This window comes from Podarcis melisellensis (assembly GCF_964234715.1).
Source record: "Podarcis melisellensis genome assembly, chromosome: 1".
Lineage (NCBI taxonomy): Eukaryota > Metazoa > Chordata > Lepidosauria > Squamata > Lacertidae > Podarcis > Podarcis melisellensis.
This window is the reverse complement of record NC_138528.1, coordinates 79667535-79687894: the sequence shown is the minus strand read 5'-3', so window position 1 is coordinate 79687894 and position 20360 is coordinate 79667535. Positions and strand designations below refer to the sequence as shown.

The 20360-nt window shown below is 43.7% G+C and overlaps 1 protein-coding gene across 1 annotated transcript; it reads left to right on the top strand.

Annotated features, from left to right (window-relative positions):
* Positions 1 to 479: 479 nt before the first annotated feature.
* SAXO4 (stabilizer of axonemal microtubules 4) lies at positions 480 to 19479 on the top strand. Its single transcript, XM_081930816.1, has 14 exons — positions 480 to 629; positions 3834 to 3983; positions 6318 to 6435; positions 7139 to 7292; positions 9284 to 9412; positions 11892 to 11955; positions 15028 to 15116; positions 16198 to 16257; positions 16426 to 16506; positions 17132 to 17248; positions 17359 to 17453; positions 18139 to 18303; positions 18425 to 18512; positions 19329 to 19479. Exons 1-13 carry the CDS (start codon positions 554 to 556, stop codon positions 18510 to 18512), a joined length of 1386 nt encoding a protein of 461 aa, XP_081786942.1. The 5' UTR covers positions 480 to 553; the 3' UTR covers positions 19329 to 19479.
* The last annotated feature ends 881 nt before the right edge of the window (positions 19480 to 20360 follow it).

The following is a 20360-nucleotide window of genomic DNA, read 5'->3' as shown; positions in this document are numbered from 1 at the left end:
GATACAAATGCAGAACATTGGGAGATGGGATAATGGTGGCGAAGGCTTAAATTCTCAAGAGTTGTGTGCCGGACATCTAAAGTTACACTTGAATTACACTGCACAGCTTTAACTACAGACATTTAGTAGGCACACAGCCTTACACATGTTCCTTTCTGCCCACTTGGTACTGTTCTATGTTTTACGGACCTGGGAGCGGTGGCAGCACTGATTCTGGTGACTCTACCTTGTTCAACTGCTGCATACCTCCCCAGCTCCTATCTAGTAGCTCAACTTGAATACAATGGGACAATGGCTCAGGAAACACAGACCTCAACCCCTCAAGGGCTATATTTAGGAATCCAAATAATCAGAACCATTTCCTGTACGTATTGGGCATGTGCCCAGGGCCCCTGCAGTTGCTCCCAATACCCTCTGAACTATAAGGCCATTGGAAGGAGAGCAATGTTGTCGAGCTAGTTGCTAGGTGCTGGTTGCTAGGTTACATGCTGCTAGACTTCAGCTTTCTGCATTCGTCCGTCAAGTTCCCAACTTCAGTTCCTTAAATAAATGAATGGTTCGTTCCTTTTGGACATCTAGTTCTGCTTGCTACCATCAGCCAACAAGTAGTGCCTCGCTGGTTGGGACAGGTAAGGACAATACCATCCTCACAGGCGAAATGGGGTTGGTGGCTACAGGCTGCTGTCCATGGTGGATTTAGCTTTGTGTGAGGAAGAAGCATGTTGTCTCACAAACTACTCTGCAGTGTCCTTTGGTCTCCCTTGCACTGCACTGGCTCAGTACTTTGACTGGAAGTGACTAGTCAAGGATTTCCCCAACTCTGCAATCTTAAGACCTTTTTGGTTGGAGCTACCAGAGACTGAACTTTAGATATTTTGGACACAAAACATGGTCTGACCCTGAACTATGCTTCTGTACATAAGTTAAATATTCCTTCCCCCGCCCCCTTTTCTGTGCTCGGAAGATTGGAAATATTATTTTTTAGAAAAACAACAAGATAAGGGGCAATGGCTAATTGCTGTTTTTGGAGAATCTGTTAGGATGTGGTCATGTGGTTTAATACCTGATTTAGGTCTTTCTCCTACACTCTGTGCACAACCCTGTGTAAGGACATATGTATGCATTTCATTTCTCTTGCTGGGTTCCCAGATATGTGTATGCACATGTCTGGTGTGTACAGCAATGTTTCCTACAATGATGGATATTTTCTGAGACCATCAAATTATTCAGGTCAATAGAAACAGAATGGGATTCCCAGTGGAACTGGCTGAATAGGCATTAAAATGGCAAATGCAGTTCATTTATTTATTCCATTTATATCCCATATTTCCACTTAAGGAGCTCAGGATAGTGTACATGGATCAATTCCTCCCCATTTTATCCCCAGCAACCCTGTGTGGTAGGTTAGACTCTGAGGCTGTGGCTTCCAGTCAGCTTAATGGTTGAGCAGGGTTTTCAAGCTTGGTCTCCGAGGTCCTAGTCCAACACTCCAAGCACAACAATGACCACCTATGTGTAAAGTGATGCACGTTGGGGCAAAAAGATCCTATATGCTGATGGGGTCTGAGCTGATATTGACCAACCAGGAAATGCTCAGTGCAAATGTTGAGACAGCTGCGTGAAAATATTAATTCTGTGTTTGCATTGTTACGAAAGGAAACATCTTCATACAAATATGTGGTGTGTCCACACTTTAAAATACAGTGTGCAGTTCTTGTTGTCTTGCCCAAAAAAGGATACAGAAGAGTGGGAAAAGGCTGGGGAAAAGGGCAGCCAATAAAAGCTTTACAAGGAATGGCCCTAGCATTTCGGGACTCTTAATTCTGAAAGTGGAGTATTTTTCATACTGCGTATGGTTAAACTATGGAATTCACTACCAAAAGACAAAGTGATAGCTGCTCGATTTAATGTTTTTTAAAAGGGAATTAAATAAATTCATGGAGGATAAGGCTGTCATTGGCATCTAGTCATGGTGGCTACATCCTGTCTTCAGGATCAGAGGTAGGATGGTTCTGAATATGAGTGGCTGGGGAATGGTGGCAGGAGGGGTCTATTGCACACCTGTCCTGTTTCCTGGCTTCCCTTGCCCAGGAGGGAACAAGGGAGCCAGCAGCCAGACTAGACAGATGGGCAGAATAGTCTGTAACCACTGTTAATAATTTTGCAGTAGTTCTTATGGTAAAAAGGCATGTGTCCTAGACACATAACTTACTAAGAAGGTAAAAATCTTAGTGTCAGTGTTCCTGACAAAAGGGGCAGTGAATGGCAATAAGTAATTTTCTATCCCATCCCCCCCTTGTAGACAATACACAAAACATACAACCCATGCAAAAGCCCGGCTTCGGCTGGGGAGGGCGGGATATAAATAAATATTATTATTATTATAGTCCAACCCCTTGCAATGCAGGATATAATAAAAACAGCTAAAAATTGCTTTTAAAACTAACAATGAAAAAAAAACCCTAGAGATAGGTATTCACTCATATTGCTTTTAAATCTAAGGCAGAGAGAGGCCTCTTCAGCCAGCTGGGAAAGCTTGGTTAAATTGTCTGTGAGAAATTTCTCCAACAAAACAAACATATTTTCAATTGTTTCTGGAATGTGCAAAAAATGGCCTCTGCCATATCTTGACAGAAATGCTGTTCTACAGAACAGGGGCAGCAGGACTGAAAGCCTTCCTCTGAGCTACTGTTAACTGGGATTCTAAGATCTTTGGAACTTGAGGGAGACTCCTGCAGAACACAATAATCTGCTGTGTATATAAGAAGTAAGGTGGCCTCTCAACTGACCTATTAACAGGTGCCATATATTTTGTCAAGACATGTATAGCACTTCAGGTGTGTTGGAAGGATGGAGAAAATTAAAATGGAAAGTTCTCTGTGGCACTTCACAACAAAGCAGTTGAATTTATGAAGGAAAAATAAGAAAAAGTGGTTCGTCACAGCTGCTCACCAATGGACACAAAATGGAGGTTTGGAAACGAATAATTTCCCACTCAGAGGTTATTGTAAATGTGAGGTGGATAGATTGAAAACATGTTGATAATAGTGCAGTGCTACAATCACCACAAGCACTCCTATATTGACAGCAGAAGAACAGCAAGAAAGATGCAATAGAAGAGTTCTAGAAAAAGGACAGGCAGAAATTGTGGGAGGGGTACAGATTAGCTAGTGCTTTGTGTGGAGTGTGCAGAATCCATGTGCTACAGCATGGGGTGGGGACTATCATACGAACTGGTTCCTGATTCATAGAAGGAAGGACACTCACACCCACCCACCCAGTACTGGGAGATCCCTGAACATTTTACCTGATCTTCAGTGTTTCAAATCCTTCTGGAAGCTTTTCTCTAAAAGCCTCTCTAAAAAGGAAAAGTGCCACCCTACTCTTGTGTGGTTCCCCTCCATTTCAACAGGGATTTCCCTGAGGGTGTCTTACTTGCCAATTGGAACAGAATAGCAAGGTTGAATATTTTTACAATCTTCAGGTAAAATGGTATATTCTGGTACTGTATCTCCATTTTTGTGGAAGGAATTGGTTCTATTGTTTCACTTGAGCCACAGTGCACCTGCAACCAATAAGGAGCGTTTAAGACCTGACCCTGATGTATTAAGACCACGAATGGCCGGGTTTGTATCATTAGCCCCCTTTAAAAATCCTGAGTCTGTGACATCACAATGCTGTGTGTGTGACCTCACTGTTTCTAAGGAGACATGCACACAATGCAGATGAACAGTTGCTTCAAGTCAGACTGATTTCTTTGTCCAGAGGCTGAACAGCATTCCTGCTATCCAGAATGATTAGTGGTCAATCATCTTCCATTTCTATTCCTCCAGGGAAACCTTTCATCAGTAAATCCACCTCTGTATCTTCAGAGAAGATGGGTCGTCTCCCCCTGGGGATTGTTTCTCCCTATGTAAAAACTAGCTCTGGTGGGTGTATGGACCCCATGAAATTCTACTGTACCAGCTATGGCACAGCTTATGGTAAGGACGTCTTCGATAAGGGAAGGGATTTATCTTATCTGTGGCTAGTTTACTACCCAAAAGGATGGTAGGCTGTTCAGGCATAATTCTAATCCCTGGTTTGTTGTTGCAATAATGAGATTCAAGCTTCCATCATGTGCCACATTTAGTAACTTTTGATTCTTGATTATTGGGAACCCATGCAAAATAAATTGAAAACTTTTATTAAAAAACCAGAAGCCTTTTTATTAGGAATTATAGGTACCAACATTCTAAAGGAACAGAAAATACTTTTCATGTATGCGACAAGAGCAGCACGGATGCTACTAGCCAAGAGATGGAAAGAAGGAAGAGTTCCTACCAGAGAGGACTGGCAAACTAAGCTGTGAGACTCAGCTGAAATGACAAAACTGACCAGGAAACTCAGAGACCAAGAAGACAAGAAATCCAAGAAAGAATGTGAAAAGTTAATAATGTATTTAGGAGACCACTGAAGCAGATGAAAACATTGGCAGGGTTTTAACCCCACTTGTAATGTAACAAATATTATGGACAATATGGATAGATATAAAACATAAGACTATGAAATAATATGCAGTTGGGATTTTTGACATTAGGACCCATGGGGGGAAGTTGCGAGATTCAGAGAAATATCTCTTTATGGATATGTATTTGGCATTGTAATTAATTTGCATTCATAAAATCAAATAAAAATGATTTCAAAAAAAGAAATTAAGTAGCAAACTACAATGTGCGCTGAACCGAAACCCAAGGCTTGTCTGATCCTGGTTTTTCAAGCAAGCACAAACCATGTTTGGATGAAAAGTTTGCTGCAAGCATTGGAAGGTTGTGTGAAGCAAGAAGCCCTTTAGAGTGTTGCATCTGAATGTACCCAGAACAAACAACTCAGTTCTAAACATGTTTGCTCAGGGAGCCACTGAGCTCAATGGAGTTTTCTAGGCAGTTTGCTTATGCTGCTACCTCCCATGTATCTCAAGAATTGTTTGGAGTGAAATTCACCTGAGATATAACTTTTCTCCCAGGCATATCTATGCAGAGGTTGTGTTCTTTATCTCAAAGTGCTTTGCCCCTGCCTGGTTCCCAAGCTGCTTACATTCTGTTATAGGCAGTGTCTGCAGTGCTGTAATTTCCTATTTTAACTCAGTTGGAAACAGTGAAACATGTCCCTGTTGAAACAACAGGATCACTTGAGTTAGGCCCATCCATGTTCCACTATTGCTGCTGCTTCCTACTAAATCATCATCGTGCCCCAATTTGACAACACTGTAGATATGCATGCGCTGGGCACACATGTAACAGGGATGCCTCGAGTTAGACACATTTCATGTCAGAACCCCTTACCACAGCCAGGGCTGAGGTACCTGTGCCCTCCAGATGTTGTTGGGCTCCTATCAGCTCCAGTCTGCATGGCCAATATCCAGGGATCATGGGAGTTGTAGTCCAACAATGTCTGGAGAGCCACCAGTTTCCCAGCCCCAGCTTGAAGCTTAGATATTATCATAGGCCAAAGCACCAAAGATGACAAGAATGTTCTTGGAGAAACCCCACCCCTTCCCACCTTCTAACCAGCATGAAGCTTCCATCCTCCAGAACTGATTCTTGCAGAGGCTTTTGTAGAGAGAGAAATGACAGTGAGGCCCCCTCCGTCAGCTAGGCTGGCACCAATTCCCTTTTGCCTTTTTTCCTACCAGAGTAGCTTCCATCTGGAGCCATCATACCGGGTGCATTAGGGGGAAAGGTGAGGACCCCTTTATCAGCCTAGCTGAGACAAACTACCATTTGGCTCCTGTCCTCCTGGAACAGCCGCTATTTGCAGCTGCTCCAAAGGGAGGCCCCACGGCATCTCTCTTGATTCGGTTGGGGTCAACTGCCATGTAGCTCCTCCACTCCTCTGCTGTAGTGATCATCCCACCTGAACATTATGTAACACCTTGCTCCAATCATGCAAGAGTTAGTATACTCAAATTTGCTTGGTTTTCCTTTTCCTTCCCCATCTTTCCCTCTGTGTCATGACAATTAGATTTTAAAAAGTTTTTTTTTTTTAAATGGTCCAGTAGCACCTTATAGACCAACTAAGTTTATTCTGGTGCATGCACACAAAAGCTTATACCAGAACAAATTTAGTTGGTCTATAAGGTGCTACTGGACAATTTATTTCCCCCCGACTGCATCAGACCAACATGGCTACCTACCTGAATTGACAATTAGTTATTACTTTATATTGTAAACTGTATTGAGTGTGCAGTGGGAAAACGGTGCTTTATAAATGCAGTAAGTAAGTGAAGATATAAATAGGCAATACAAATCTGCCATTGTCTCCCTTTCCTTTGCCAGGTCAAGCAGGGTTTCGTCCTCGGACTAGCATCCACTCTGGAGCAGGATATAAAACCAATTACCGTCCCGTTGTCCACTACAAGCCAAGCCTAGACAAATTAGATAATCCGACTGTGGGGTAGGTATTGGTCGTATACTTTGTGGAAATTAACTGGGATGGTTCAGAACAGGGAAACTGTCTTGTGGTTTGCATACCACCCAACCCGCTGCTCTCCAGACGTTTTGGGCTCCAGCTCTTACCACCCTTGATGATTGGCTGTGCTGGTTCTGGCAGGTGGGAGCTGTAGCCCAGAGCATTTTGGGGGTACCAGATTGGGGAAAGCTGTGAAACATAATCACATCCTCATAATGCTCATGTCACCTCTGAGTCAGTGACATGCTTGCATTTGCTTTACTTGTACTCCCTCAAAGCATAATAACAAAGACTATGGCAAGGCAATTGCATTTGGCACTTCACCGTGGTATCCATTATGAATGCAGTGTAGATGACTGGAAGGACCAAAGACAGTGACCTTTTGGGTTGCCTGGACTAACGCATCACTTTAGGAGATAGAAAGCATGGCTGTCTTTAGAGCACAATTCTAACATGCCTAAACATAACCTGATTAAAATCCACTGTGTTTCTTAAGTTCAGATGCTGTGAATTTAGGGAAGTTTAATAGACTATTGTATTTTAATATTCTGTTGGAAGGCACCCAGAGTGGCTGGGAAACCCAGCCAGATGGGTAGGGTATAATTTTTATTATTATTATTATTATTATTATTATTATTATTATTATTATTATTATGTCTCTCATGCTTATTATTTTCTCCGAAACCAGGAAGCTCCTTCAGGACAATTATGAATCGACAACAACCAAGCACTTCCAGCCTCTTGAGCTCCCAGATGGGAAATATCCTCTTCCCTGGAGTGTGTACCAGCCAGGGAGTGGGTATGTTCGAGAAAAACCTCTTTCTTTCCCCACCACTAAAGAGGTAAGTATCCCAAACCTAGGATTTGCCTCTGCGCAGTGTATTGTTGTGCTATTCAACATGCTTGTAATGTGCCAAAATTATCACCTAGTGCCATTAATAATGGCTTGGGCTGCTTCTTCAGTTCAGGAAGGCTGGAGCTTGGAGCTTCAGCAATGAGGCAGCTCAAAGTCCGACATCCATCTAGCAAGTGGCAAGGCCTTGATTCGAGCAGCTTCTCCATCCTTCTGAGTCAGCTCTCCAAGAGCCTGCATCCTGGGTCATAGCTTTTTCTCTTAAAGGGGCCATGTGCCTGATAGTTACCATAACTAATAATGCATACATGAATCACCTGCGTTGTGAATTTCAATCCGATGTATCTAGCACAAAACTGTGGCAGTGCATGTGTGGAAGGAGGATGTTTTGCAAGACTAAATTCTGAGCAATTATGAGTCATTCCATTCCCAGGCTTCTCTCTATATATCCATGAGGTCTAAGAGAATCTACTGCGATGCAGGGCAAAACACAAAAGCCAGGATGCATAAATTGATGTGATCTGGCAAGTGTATATGAGGATCCAAAACGAACAGAGCTTCAGAAATACAAGATGTGAAGAGGAGTTACATTTTGATGGTACAAGGAGCCAGAAAGAAGTCAGTAGGTGCAGTGCAATCCCATAAATGCTGGTGTTCAGAATTAAGTCACACTCTGTTCCGTTTAAATATGCTTACTAGCCCCATTAAACACAGTAGAACTTGCTTCTGAGTAAATGCCCATAAAGTTGTGCTGTGATGTGATACGTTTATAGATAAAGGCACCACGTAAGTAAGTTAAGGTTTGGAATATGGATGGTTATGGGGCAGGAGTGCATAATGTACATTAGTATTAGTGATCCATTCATAGTCTTTGAGAGTCAGAGTGGACATTCCTGAGTCACATATGAGGCTTGCTACATAGACTAGTGATCACAGGTGAAGCTCGATAGCCTAGGGTTTTGTTGAGACAGATTAGTGGGGTTTTCAGAAGCCTATATACTGTTTAACTACCAGAATATGCTTTTACTAGACATATCAGTAAAATAATGTCCAGTTGGCAGTTCTGCACCTAAAGGACTGGGACTCATTAATGAATTGTTCTAATTAAGTGCAGGATGGAGCTAAGGAGAGCTGCTGCTGGGGTATGTGTGTGCATGCCAATATGATTGTGACCTGGATTATATACCAAGTGGAACATGTTGTGGTAGAAAAGAGGCATTTGAACAAGGATCACTTCCTTTTAAACCCAGACACTGTGTTGAGAACAGTTTAGCTGTGTGAGGGATTGAGACTTGGGAAGTGTGCAGTAGGACTGAGCCCTACTATCTGCCAAACCCAGTTCCTCTGTAATTTCAGAATTGCTTTACAGTTGTGTGAATACTAAAAGCAAAGTGTCTCTCTTTTGAGAGAAGTGTGTATCTGAAGAAGTGTGCATGCACACGAAAGCTCATACCAAGAACTAACTTAGTTGGTCTTTAAGATGCTACTGGAAGGATTTTTTTTTGTTTTGTCTCTCTTTTGATTTGCCTTCTATATTGTAGGCTTTCAGAACAACCTGCCACCCCCCCCCCACTGTAATCATGTTCACTGCATTCACTGCCACAGGAAAGATTAAAAACTTTATTCTGTTGGAAAGACATAAGCTGAAATTCTAATTATTTTGTTTGGAGTGTATAGGAAAAAGAAGAAATGAATGAGATATGGGAGCATGAAGCCTTGTAGCTTCACTGATTGACCTCACTGGCTTCCTAATGTTTTAATTAGAGCTGTGATCAAGGGCTCAGCCATGAAGAAGATGACTCCCTACCACTTCTGAGATGGGGACAGATACAAGATGTTATATATGCATTTTCCTGCTCTCTTTTGACTGTTCTTTCCCCTCCTTTCTCAACAATAGCCCTGAACAGTATCACTTCAGTTCTGGTATTTGTGGTATTCATACTTAACTTTCCAAATTGCAAGCTGGGCTTCATTTTGCAGGTCAAGAAAGTCCATTTTGACACAGCAGACCAGGGAGCCCAAGCTATATCAGGGCTGGAGCCTAAACATACCCCTGACCTGCACAAGTTGTATGGAAGAGGTTCTGTCGATGTGGAACATGCCAGACATGTGAGTCAGCTGCTAGTTCAATGGGCCCTTCCTCATTTGACTGTAGCTTTGGCAGTACCTGATCACAGAAGAGGTATAAAGGGGAGTTTTCATTAGAACTCAGGGCCAGAAGGTCTGGCTTCTTCACACAGTGCGTAAGCTATTGACCTTGCTCCTGCTGTATAAGATGTAGTGACGACTGCCAATTTGGACAGCCTCAAAAGGAGATTAGAAAAAGCCATGGAGGATAAGGCTGTCAATGGCTGCTACCAGTCCTGATGGCTATGTACTACCTCAGTTATCAGAGACAGTATGCCTCTCAATACCATTTGCTGGGAATCACAAATAGAGAGAGTGCTGTTGCATTCTGGTCCTGGTGTTGGGCTTCTCATAGGCATCTGGTTGGCCAGTGTTGAATCCAGGGTCCTATATTTGCCTCTTATATCCACCACCAGATGCAGTAAAATAAAAGGGGAGTTTCCATTTTATGCATGACTTTCCCTGCTCGTGTCCTCATAATCCGCAACGGGGAAAAATATTTTTAAAATTGTGGTTGCACTGCTGCTCACAGCAAACCTGTTGAAAATCAATATTTTAGCATACAGTGAAAGTATTGGCAGGAAAAGCTTGACTTTCCTGGGTTACTGCAAAACCAAGTACCTTTCCATATAGAAAGTGATCCGATTTTATCCCCATAGTCCTCATTTTCACTCCTGATCTAAAGCTTGATTCACATATGCCTGTCTCCTTGCCTGATGACTTGCACCAGAAGGTGTGAATTGCCTCCATAGAAAAGTATTGTCTGTGGTGATGTGAGCTAATAGGAAAGCTCCAGTCTGCATTCTTTGATCTGTGAAGGTTGTTTCACACCTACAAGTCATCACTCAACATTTCAATCATTGAGCTATGAACAAGCATGATGTCATCCTAAGGTGATATGTATGGGAGAGGGGGGAAAGTGTAGGGACCGCTTTCTAGCGGGAAGGTAAACGGCGTTTCCGTGTGCAGCTCTGGCTCGCCAGAGCAGCGATGTCACACTGGCCACGTGACCCAGAAGTGTCTTCGGACAGCGCTGGCCCCTGGCCTCTTGAGTGAGATGGGCGCACAACCCCAGAGTCTGGCAAGACTGGCCCGTACGGGCAGGGGTACCTTTACCTTTACCTTAGAATAGTGAATTGACAAGGGATGGTATAGCACACTGATCCTTTGCCTGGTGGGTCAGGACCCATTCATGGGGCACGGCCTGATCAAAAGTGGGTCATAACAGGAGCACTACTACCACGCAAACATATGTTAGAGATTTAAGAAATGGATCCCCAAATGCAAGTTTGGATTAAAAGGGGGTCCTGGGTACTGAAAAGATTGAAGATACCTGGCATATTGGTTAACATGTTAGAATTTGGCTGGTGAAACCTGGGTTCACATCCCTGATCAGCCATATAGCATGACTTCAATCCGACACACAGTTACCTGGAGTAAGCTCCATTGAACTCAGCAATTCTTATGCTGGATGCATAGGTTGAATTTAGAGGTGTTTTGCTGCCTGAAGGGAAACAGGAAGATGCCACCCTGTCACTGCAACCTCCTCTGTCAAAGCCTCTCTTACTTAGGTTGTACAGTGGTGCCCACAAAGCATCAGAGATGGTGGTGGGTTCTGATGAGATCTTGTGGCGCTCTTGCAAAATATTGCAGACCGCATGAAATTGACTTTTGTGAGATTGCACAAGATCTTGTCACTGCTGCTGTCACAGTGGCAGTGGCAGGATGGGTGGGGCACTAGCCCTGTTCAACTTGTAAATGCAATCTTTAGCTTTTAATTAGAAATGCAAAACAACAACCAAAACAAAAACACACACCATTTGCTATTCACACTGCTAGGGCAGCATAGGAACCCCACCAAAGAAAAGTCTCTCCTTGATTATTTTCCTTATCCTCTGACTTCTCCAATGCTAATCTGTCACAAATGGTAGTAAAGCTTGAATCGGAGCAAGAAGGATTGTGTCCATTACCCTGGTACTTCATTGGCTGAAAGAGGCTGTAAGTTTTGTACCCCCAGTTTCCCTACATCACTGCTTAAAATGTAGAAATTGACATATGGGGGCAGAATGGACCATGTGGAGGGAAATGGCGCTACAGGAAAACACGGGAAGAATATGAGATTGTTCCAATTGTGCCTGCTTAGTCTTAGTTACAGTTTAGTGTATGGGGAGCAGGGGGTTGTGCCAAATGCTTCCCAGAAAACATGGGCTTTGAGGAAGGGTTTGCAGGAAGTGAGAGAGGTGGGAGTTCCAGGCATAAGGGTCAGTAAAGGATAAATGATAAAGTCATGGGAGAGAGCAATATAATTTTGGAAAGCTGAGAACTGTAACCCTAGGAATAATTGGTCTGCCCTTAAACAGAGATGTGGAACAGTGTATTGGAAACCCTACTGGCAGGGCAAGTAGGAGACTCCATCTGGAGCATTTGGTCTTACTCTCCACTGCTGTTTTCATATTTGCAGGGACCTCACTACATGTCCACAGAGTACAATTCAAAGTACCGCTTCAACATTCCAGGACAACCAGGTAATTGTTCTTCATAGCTGACAGAGCTTCATCCTCGTGCACAATATTGATACTCCACTCATAAGAAAGGGAGCTGTCTGCTTATTCATAACAATCAACCTGCCAATACTGTGGTCAGGGATGATGGGAGTTGTCATTCCACAACATTTGGAGGGCCAAAGGTTCCCCACCATTGGTTTAGAAGGGGGTATTTAGGCAGCTAGACATCACATCAAAGTGATAAATGCTTCTTGTATTTCTTATGTGACATTTTTCAGGGATGTCATGACTGGTGAGGTATGCCCAAGACTAAGCACACATGTCTCATCTAAGTAAACAATACACTTACCTGGGGCCCTCCAGATGCCATTAGACTACAATTCACATCAGTCTGACTTTTGGCTATTCTGTCTGGGACTGATGGGAGCTGGAGTCCGACAATTGGAGGGCCACAGGTTCTCCATCCTTGCTCTAAGGATACTTGAAGTCCATGGTTCTGTTAAGAAGACACTTGTGTTTGTTCAGCCTAGATGTTTCATTTTGTATCCAGGCACAGTATGGTTTTCAGGAGATAGGCAGTCTTTAAGCAAAAAGGGAACACGAGAAACAGATTCAGTTTGATTCAAAGAAGCTGGTCACCTTCTACTAGAAAATTAAGTGTTCTTAGATCTGCATTAAATTGTTACTTTACTATTAAAAATAGACCATATATAATATAGTACCACTTTCACAAAGGTAGCATCCTGAGATATATGCTTGTCCAGTTTTCTTATTCTGTATTTATGTAATGCTGCAATATGTCATTCTCACCTCCGTGTTCTTTGAATTTAAAATTCTTTTAAATCCATATTTAGGAAGTTAAAGCAGTAGTCTGGACTAGATCCAAATCACAAATAACTCCCAGCTGAATTCTTTTTTTTTAACGGCTGCACATATCAATATTGCCACCCACAGTCTTCAGAAATTTTTAGATTAAAATGTAAATTGGGGTTTTTGTTTTTTGCCTTTTCCCCCTAAAAATGTTGCTGTGGGGACGCTGACATTTAAGTCATCTTCTACAACTTGGGGGGTGGAGGTTAGAGATTTTATAATGGAAGTCTAACTTGGAATTCTTGGGACAGCTTGTCACATTTCATGTGCAAGATATAAATGCACAAATCACTCTCATGTCTGAAAATAAATCCACATTGAAGGTGGCAGTGAAAAAGCGATGCAGCTCTCTGAAAGAATGTTTCTGTACACTTCAGATTTTTGCTTTGGAATTTTGCAGTTCAGAGGCCTTCTAGTCTGTTGCAGATTTTCATTTTTGTAACAGCTGTGCTGAATCTGACCAAAGCCCTTTCCATTCCAGCACAGCCTACTAGATGCCAATGGGAAGCTCACAGTCAGAACATAGAATCACAGAACTGCAGAGTTGGAAGGGACCCTGAGGATCATGTAGTCCAACCCCCTGCCATGCAGGAATCTTTTGCCCAACATGGGGCTCAAACCCACAAACCTGCCCAACTGGCAGTAGCCCTCTCCCATTTGTGTTCCCCAGTAACTGGTATTCAGCGCCATACTGCCTCTGATATTGGACAAAATATAGGCATCACCATATTTTCTATAGTGGTCATCATCACTTGCTACATTAGATTACTTCATAATATAGGTATGTGCATTTTAGAGAAAAGTGTACAGCTGAAATTGTAACGCCACTAACCTAGGTGTAAGCCCCACTGAATTCAAAAGGACTTTCTTCTGAGTATTGTGAGATTATATATTGAGTCATTATAAACTACAGAGGATAAAACTCTCAACAGATGATAAGGCTCTCAGTGGTTACTATATTCATGAAGGCTATATATTACCTCCAGGAGCAAAGGAAGTGTGTCTCTGGATGCCGGCCACTAGGGAACAGCAGGAGGAAGCTCTTTCCCTCCTGTCCTGTTTGTGAGCTTTCCAGAGGTTGGCTGCTGTGAGAAACAGATGCTGGACTAGATGGGCCTTTGGGTTGATTCAGCAGGGCTTCCACTCCCACACCAATGCTGCAACTGCCCACCAATCACTATGAAATTCACCACTGATGTTCCCACAGTTCCCATGCAAGAAAGGCATCAGTCTACATGCAGCTTGCCTTTCATGCATGATAATTATTTTATCATCTTGGTGTCTGATCTTCACCGTCATCTTTGCCATTTCAGCGTAGTCCATCAACAGTGTTGCTGGGGGGAGTGACTGCCAAAATTGCTACATTAGCATTTCTTTCTAATGCTTGGACTTTAGAAAACTGCAGTCAACATACAGTGACAGCAGGAACATCACTCAACCCAGTCTACCCGCTTTGCCACACATAATGTGCAAGGCTCTCTGCGTAGTGGGCTGGAAGTAATTCACAGCCACATCTTCAGCCACATTCTGTAGGGCTCCCTCAGATAGGATCAGATCTTCTATCACAGCCAGCACCAGCACACAGCCCTTTTGACATGGGTAAAACACAAAATTACACAAAGGGAAATTGCCCCTTCAGTCACAAACAACACTTAGTCACCTCTGTTAGCCCAGTGGTTACAGTATTGGCATGTAGAACCTGTGAATGACCGACACCCGCCCTCCACTTGCTTCCAGGATCAGGGATTCCCCTCACCTTTTATGCAACAAATTTTATTGCATGGATGTGATGCATAAGCTGTATGCATGGGAAAGGAATAGTTGTGGCCACATGGGCAAGGAAAAACAACGCTACAAGAACAGGAGTGGTACAGCAGTCTGGCTGGTAGCACAGTCAGAAAGTGCAATATAATGCAGGGAAGGGAGATGTGAGTTCTTCTCTGGAGAGATGGAATTGCTAAATATGTTTCTGCAGGTCAGAGTGTGGAATTATTAGTTTGACACACCTTTTTATGCTTTGAGCTAAATATCGGGTAAAATACAGCTCTCACCTTTTCACCAGTTATCTTACCTATGCCCTCTGCCTTCCTCAGCCAACAGCTTGCTGTCTAATTTTTGTACTGTTATGTCGCCACTGCTATTTACAGAAGTCTTCTGCCTTCTTTCTTCAGTGTGCTCCTTTTCCTCATGTTATCACTTCATCTCTCTTCTCCCCCAATACAGATTTCCTGCAGAAGAAAACAATTGGAGCCAAAGAAGAGACTGGTTTTACTGAAGGCTGCCTGGCAAACCCCATTATGGACAAATCTCAGGTTTCTCCAGTAAACTCTGTATATGCTGCTGTTCTCGCCGTGGGTCACATTAAGCATTAACCTGCAGAGCCCAGTGGAATATGGTCTCCTACTCTAGTCAAGTTGCTTGTTAGTTTGAACAGTGGATCGATCTCTCCTGACCCTTGAGCTCCTCACTTACTAAGGAATTTGCCCCCATGAGAAGTAGTGATGGGCACAAACATGGATGGCTTTAAAAGGCTAGGCAAATTCACAGAAGATGGGGCTCTAAGTGGCTACTAACCACAATGGCTTTGTTCTACCTCCACTGTTGGGGGCAGTATGCCTCTGAATGCCTGTTGCTGGAAATCACTGGTGGGAAGAGTGCTGTTGCACTCATGTCCTTCTTGTGAGCTCCCCACAGGCAGCTGGCTGGCCACTGTGAGAACGTGAATGCCCTACTAGATGGGCTGTTGACCTGATCCAGCAGGGCTCTTCATATATTCATATGATGTGATAGTGCCTATTATTATGTAGCCAAAAAGGCACCAAGCACATACCCAAAAGAGGTACTCGCAGGCTTGTAAGAACTTCCAGGTTTTCCAGAAACCTAAAAGCACCAAGAAGGCTGAGCGTGCTCAGTGGGCATTGAATGCTTGCTGTTGAGGGTGGGAGGAATGGAACGAAGTGTCCTGGAGAAGGGGATTATTGGCTAGTAAGAACCCGGAAGAAGAGCATTCTACCCTGCAATATTTTGTTACAGGTTCCACTTTTCCTGTACCCGAGCTTTTAAGAGAGGTTAAAGGCAAAAGCAAATCTAGTTTCTCTGTACATTTAGCCACGAATGTTCAAGTGCAGCCCATAGGTCCTTGCAGTTTCACTATAGCAGGAATATGATTCCATGCAATTAAGGACAAAATACCACCCTTCCGAACCTGGTGCCTTCCAGGTGCTTTGGATAAAAACTCCTGCCAGTCCTAACCAGCACAGTATCTTGGAAGGCTGAACTAGTTGCTCCTAAGACAGGCTTGCCTGCTCCCAAGTAGAAGCTGTAATGGAACCCGTGCTTCCTCTTGTCTACTTTCCTCTCTCTGAGTCTCAGTACTTGTCTTCTGCTTTGCAGAGCAGCGCTCCAGGAGTCAGCATTACCAAGACAGATTATCTGCCATCTTCCTTTCCACATGTAAGGAGACCATTTGTAATAGGGTTGTTACTAGTGGAGACCTGTAAAAACAGTTGAAGGGATGTGCTTTGCCAGCAGGCAAAAGTGCCATTTCCCCCTTCCTGTATTTCCTTTTGTTGGCTGTTTGCATGTGATGTACTCACCGTTAATATGTCCCCCTCCCGACAGGGTGATGAGTTCCTACCAGTCCTGTCAAAGGGTTCTGAGAGGGGATCTGGATTCAGTCGGCAGAATCTTGGCCGTACCCCAGTAAGTGACACTCCCTTATCACCAGAATACCTGTCCTGCTTCCTTTAATACATTCCCTCTGCCAACTGCTTTCCCTACTTACACAATCTCCCTTCACTGCTCTCTCTAGAAGTCTCTGCCACTCTTTCCCTGCCAGCACCTCTCATTTCCTTTTATCTACATTTTCATGTATCTTTGCCTGCCGTGACCTATTTTTCTACCTGCCTTTGTTCTTTAGTCCCTTTTCTTGCTTTCTCTGGGATTTGTCTTCCACTGCCAGAGTCTGCAAACAGAAGCCTCTCCTGAGTCTCTGCTTGTTCCTCTTTCTACCATCCGTGGGCTATCTTACTCACAGAACCTTCCTCATTTTGATCCCAGTCTTCCTTGCTGCCTCCCTTTCTTCAGTAACTCCTACAACCTGTGGTGGCTGGGGCATGTTGGGATTGGTGGGGAGGAAGGCCAGGAGGCCAACAGTAGGCGGTAGTCAAGAGCCAATGACAGGCAAGCTGAGACAAAGGAGGAAGAAGCTGACAGTCATTGCCTCCCCATGGACCTGTGAGGAGGCAGGCAAGGTTGGTGGGGCCTTAATGGACCAGCCTCCACTGCCCACAATGGCTCCTTCACTCATGACCTTCAATCTCCACAGACGGTTCCACCAGATGTAGAGGCACCAGGTCCCCTGAGCCACTCTCAGTTCCAAGGGCTTCAGCATCAACCTCAGACACAGAACAATCTTCTAGGTCGGGAACAAGTGGGTCACAAGGTATGCCTGAACTACAGTCTTAAGGCCTTACATCTTCATAATCTGTTGGGCACTTTGCTCTGCTCCTATGGTACTAGACCCTTACTCTTTTCATGGACCTCTCTATGCAGGAACCATCAGGATTCAGCCTCAATAACCTTAAATATGTGACACCTGCACATGATCCAGATCTGCCCAACAGATTCCTGACTAGCTATAACTCCAAGTAAGTTTGACACTGGTTGGCCACCTGTGTTGGGAGAAGTAACATTCCCAGACTATGTCTTGCTGTTAAGGTACCATTTTCCTATCTCAGGGGTCCCCAAACTAAGGCCCACGGGCCGGATAAGGCCTGAGGGACTCGTTTATCTGGCCTGCGGTGACCCCTGCTGCCCACTCTTACCGGTGCTGTGCCGCGTGGCTGCCCACTTCCGGGTTGGAGCACCAGAAATAACTTGTGCGCATCCGCGTTATTTCCAGAGCACATCCAGGTTGGAGGAGGCCCATGCACACAAGCTATTTCCGGTGCTCCTCCAACCTGGAAGTGCGCTGGAAATAGCATGTGTGCACGCGCTCCCCCGCTTACCGCGAGATCAGCGCTGGAGACACTGGCCCAAGGCACGGTAAGTTTGCTGACCCCTGTCCTATCTGCATAAAAGCCTTGCAGGTCCTTTATCCTTCAGGTATTTTTCATGCAGTGGCTTTAGAGAGTGCATTGTGGGAGTACTGGAACAGCAAAGGTTTGTGCCGCTGTTGGGCCTGTTTGTGTGGATGGCGTGTACTGAAACAGATACTTGTAGAAGTGCATTGTTTGCAGGATATATATACACACCTGATTTTGTTTGAGGGAGAACGGAGGCAGCAGGTGAGTTCGACTACACGTGGAATAATTCATCCTTTCTCTCAATCAGGTTTTATGAAAACATTCCAAAGGGAGTGGATAGGGAAGGCTGGACACGAGGAGGGATCCAGCCACAGCAGCCTGGTGGTTTTGCTACTAACAACCATGCCACTGACTTAGGCACTGACCCAAATGCCACAGAGACCTTGAGGACAATCCATCCTCATGTTGGCAGGTAATCTTGGATTTGTTGTAGCTCTTCTTCTCTGACCTTCCTTTACTGTATGATTCCTCTTTCAATCCCGTTTTCCCCAACTGACCTTTCTTTTGTAATTCTTTCTCCTCCTACATTTCAGGACAATTACAACAGTTGATCCATTCTATCGTGATTCTCCCCATGACCGCCGCTTTGCTGCTCTCCACCAGACGACTGTGCCCAACTAAGTAAGTGACATAACCCATTGCATCATTGGACAGTAGGCTGGCAGTATCAAGCACCTGAGAGGTACCTGCAGAGTCAAAAGAGCAATATTGTGTGTTATGCTGTTTTAATTTGGCCACTGTTTGGAAACTGGAGTCTAGAGCTTCTCAGGTTTAATCAAACTAGACGGCCTTTTTATTGGGCACTCATTCTGATTTGTTTGCAGGGAGATTAGTAAACATTAGTTATTTAATGAGCTTTCACTCTGGTGTTCATGGAGAGGTTAGATGACATTGCATCCAAGCAACTGTTATCCCAGTTTCCAGAACATTTTCCCTCATCACTTTTCTTATTGTAAAATGTCTGATCTTTTGGGGAAGCAGGTTTCTTGTGCAAGACCTCCCAATCAACTATATGCATGCAATCTGAATTTTCTGGTATATGATTGGATCCCACCTGAAAATAGTGACAGACTGGAAACACCTACGGTTTTATGGATGAATTCCAGGAATACATACAGACAACTCCAGCGCTTTTTTTCTCCTCTGAAAAGTAAAATTTCATAGAACCAACTGCACTTTTCCATACACAGAAATGTCCTGGAAATTTGCCATGGGTTATTTTTGCTGGGGAAGACAAATGCAGACATTTTTCACTTCCATTCTCTCTGCCTTTCAACATTAACCTTCCCTCCTGTTAAGGCTATTTATTCAACAAAACTGGTATATTGCTTGATTGTATCTAAAACCTCTATGCCGTTTACACACACACACGTTAGTCTAACATTAAAGCTTAGACTAAGGTTAGTGATTGATTTTAGTCTTTCTGCCTCTTTACAGCCTCTGTTCCAAACTGGACCCCACACTGACATCTTTGGGCCTCAGAACAATATCCCGCATGCTAAGAAAGGAGCAACAGTGATAGCACTGTCACATCATTCATATTTTACTGTTAAAGGTTGTATAGTTTTAAATAAATTCAAACAATATATTGCTGGTATGTTTAATGGAACTGGCACAGCATCTAAATGGATATAGAAAGACCCCTGGAAGCAGAGATGGACATGACTTTCATGAAGAGTCTGGTGAAGATTGAAGAAACAGAAGGGTTGGGGTGGAATGATCACAGTGAGGCCTCATGTGCAGGTGCATGCAGATGTTCAGATGCATGCTCTGAACCAGGAACTACATTTATTCTTCAACTTCTAAACTTCTCAACACTTGTCTTTCCTAGGATTAGTATATGGTATAAATGTTCCACTAATACAATGGGTGGGTGAATGCTGTGACCTTGAAACACAATGTCTTGTGTTGCAAAAGCACAAATACCTCCTTCATATACATCTAGGACATCTTTCTGTTGCACTCTTCCAACAACCCTGCTATGTGTACACTGGATTTCTTCAGTTCCCAACAACTGTAGTATAATAAAGGTTGTGTGTCACTCTGCTGAGGCTGCAATCAGACTCATTTCATGCTGTATCTGGTACAATGTCCCCATACCAGTACCACTAGCATGTTGTTCTCAGTATGCTAGTTAACATTTGCCTTGTGGCAGCAAATATATTTTATCTTTCTGATTGTGGTATAGAGTTAGAAACACACACACAGAACACTGAAACAGTAGGATCTTTTGTCCCCTGCAGGGTGTGATATAACACCATATAGTATGGGTTCCCATATGTCCTTGTACTGTGAAACACAAATTCACCCACCTACATAGCTAGTAGGGTACAGCTTCTTTCATGCATTGTGCAATAAACATTCACACAGTTGGGGAGCATTGTATGGTGTGAAGTAGTGGGAGGTGCATGCAGAGCTGGAATTCCCTGTATCCTTTAATTGTGTGACCCATATGAAAAGCATATTTCT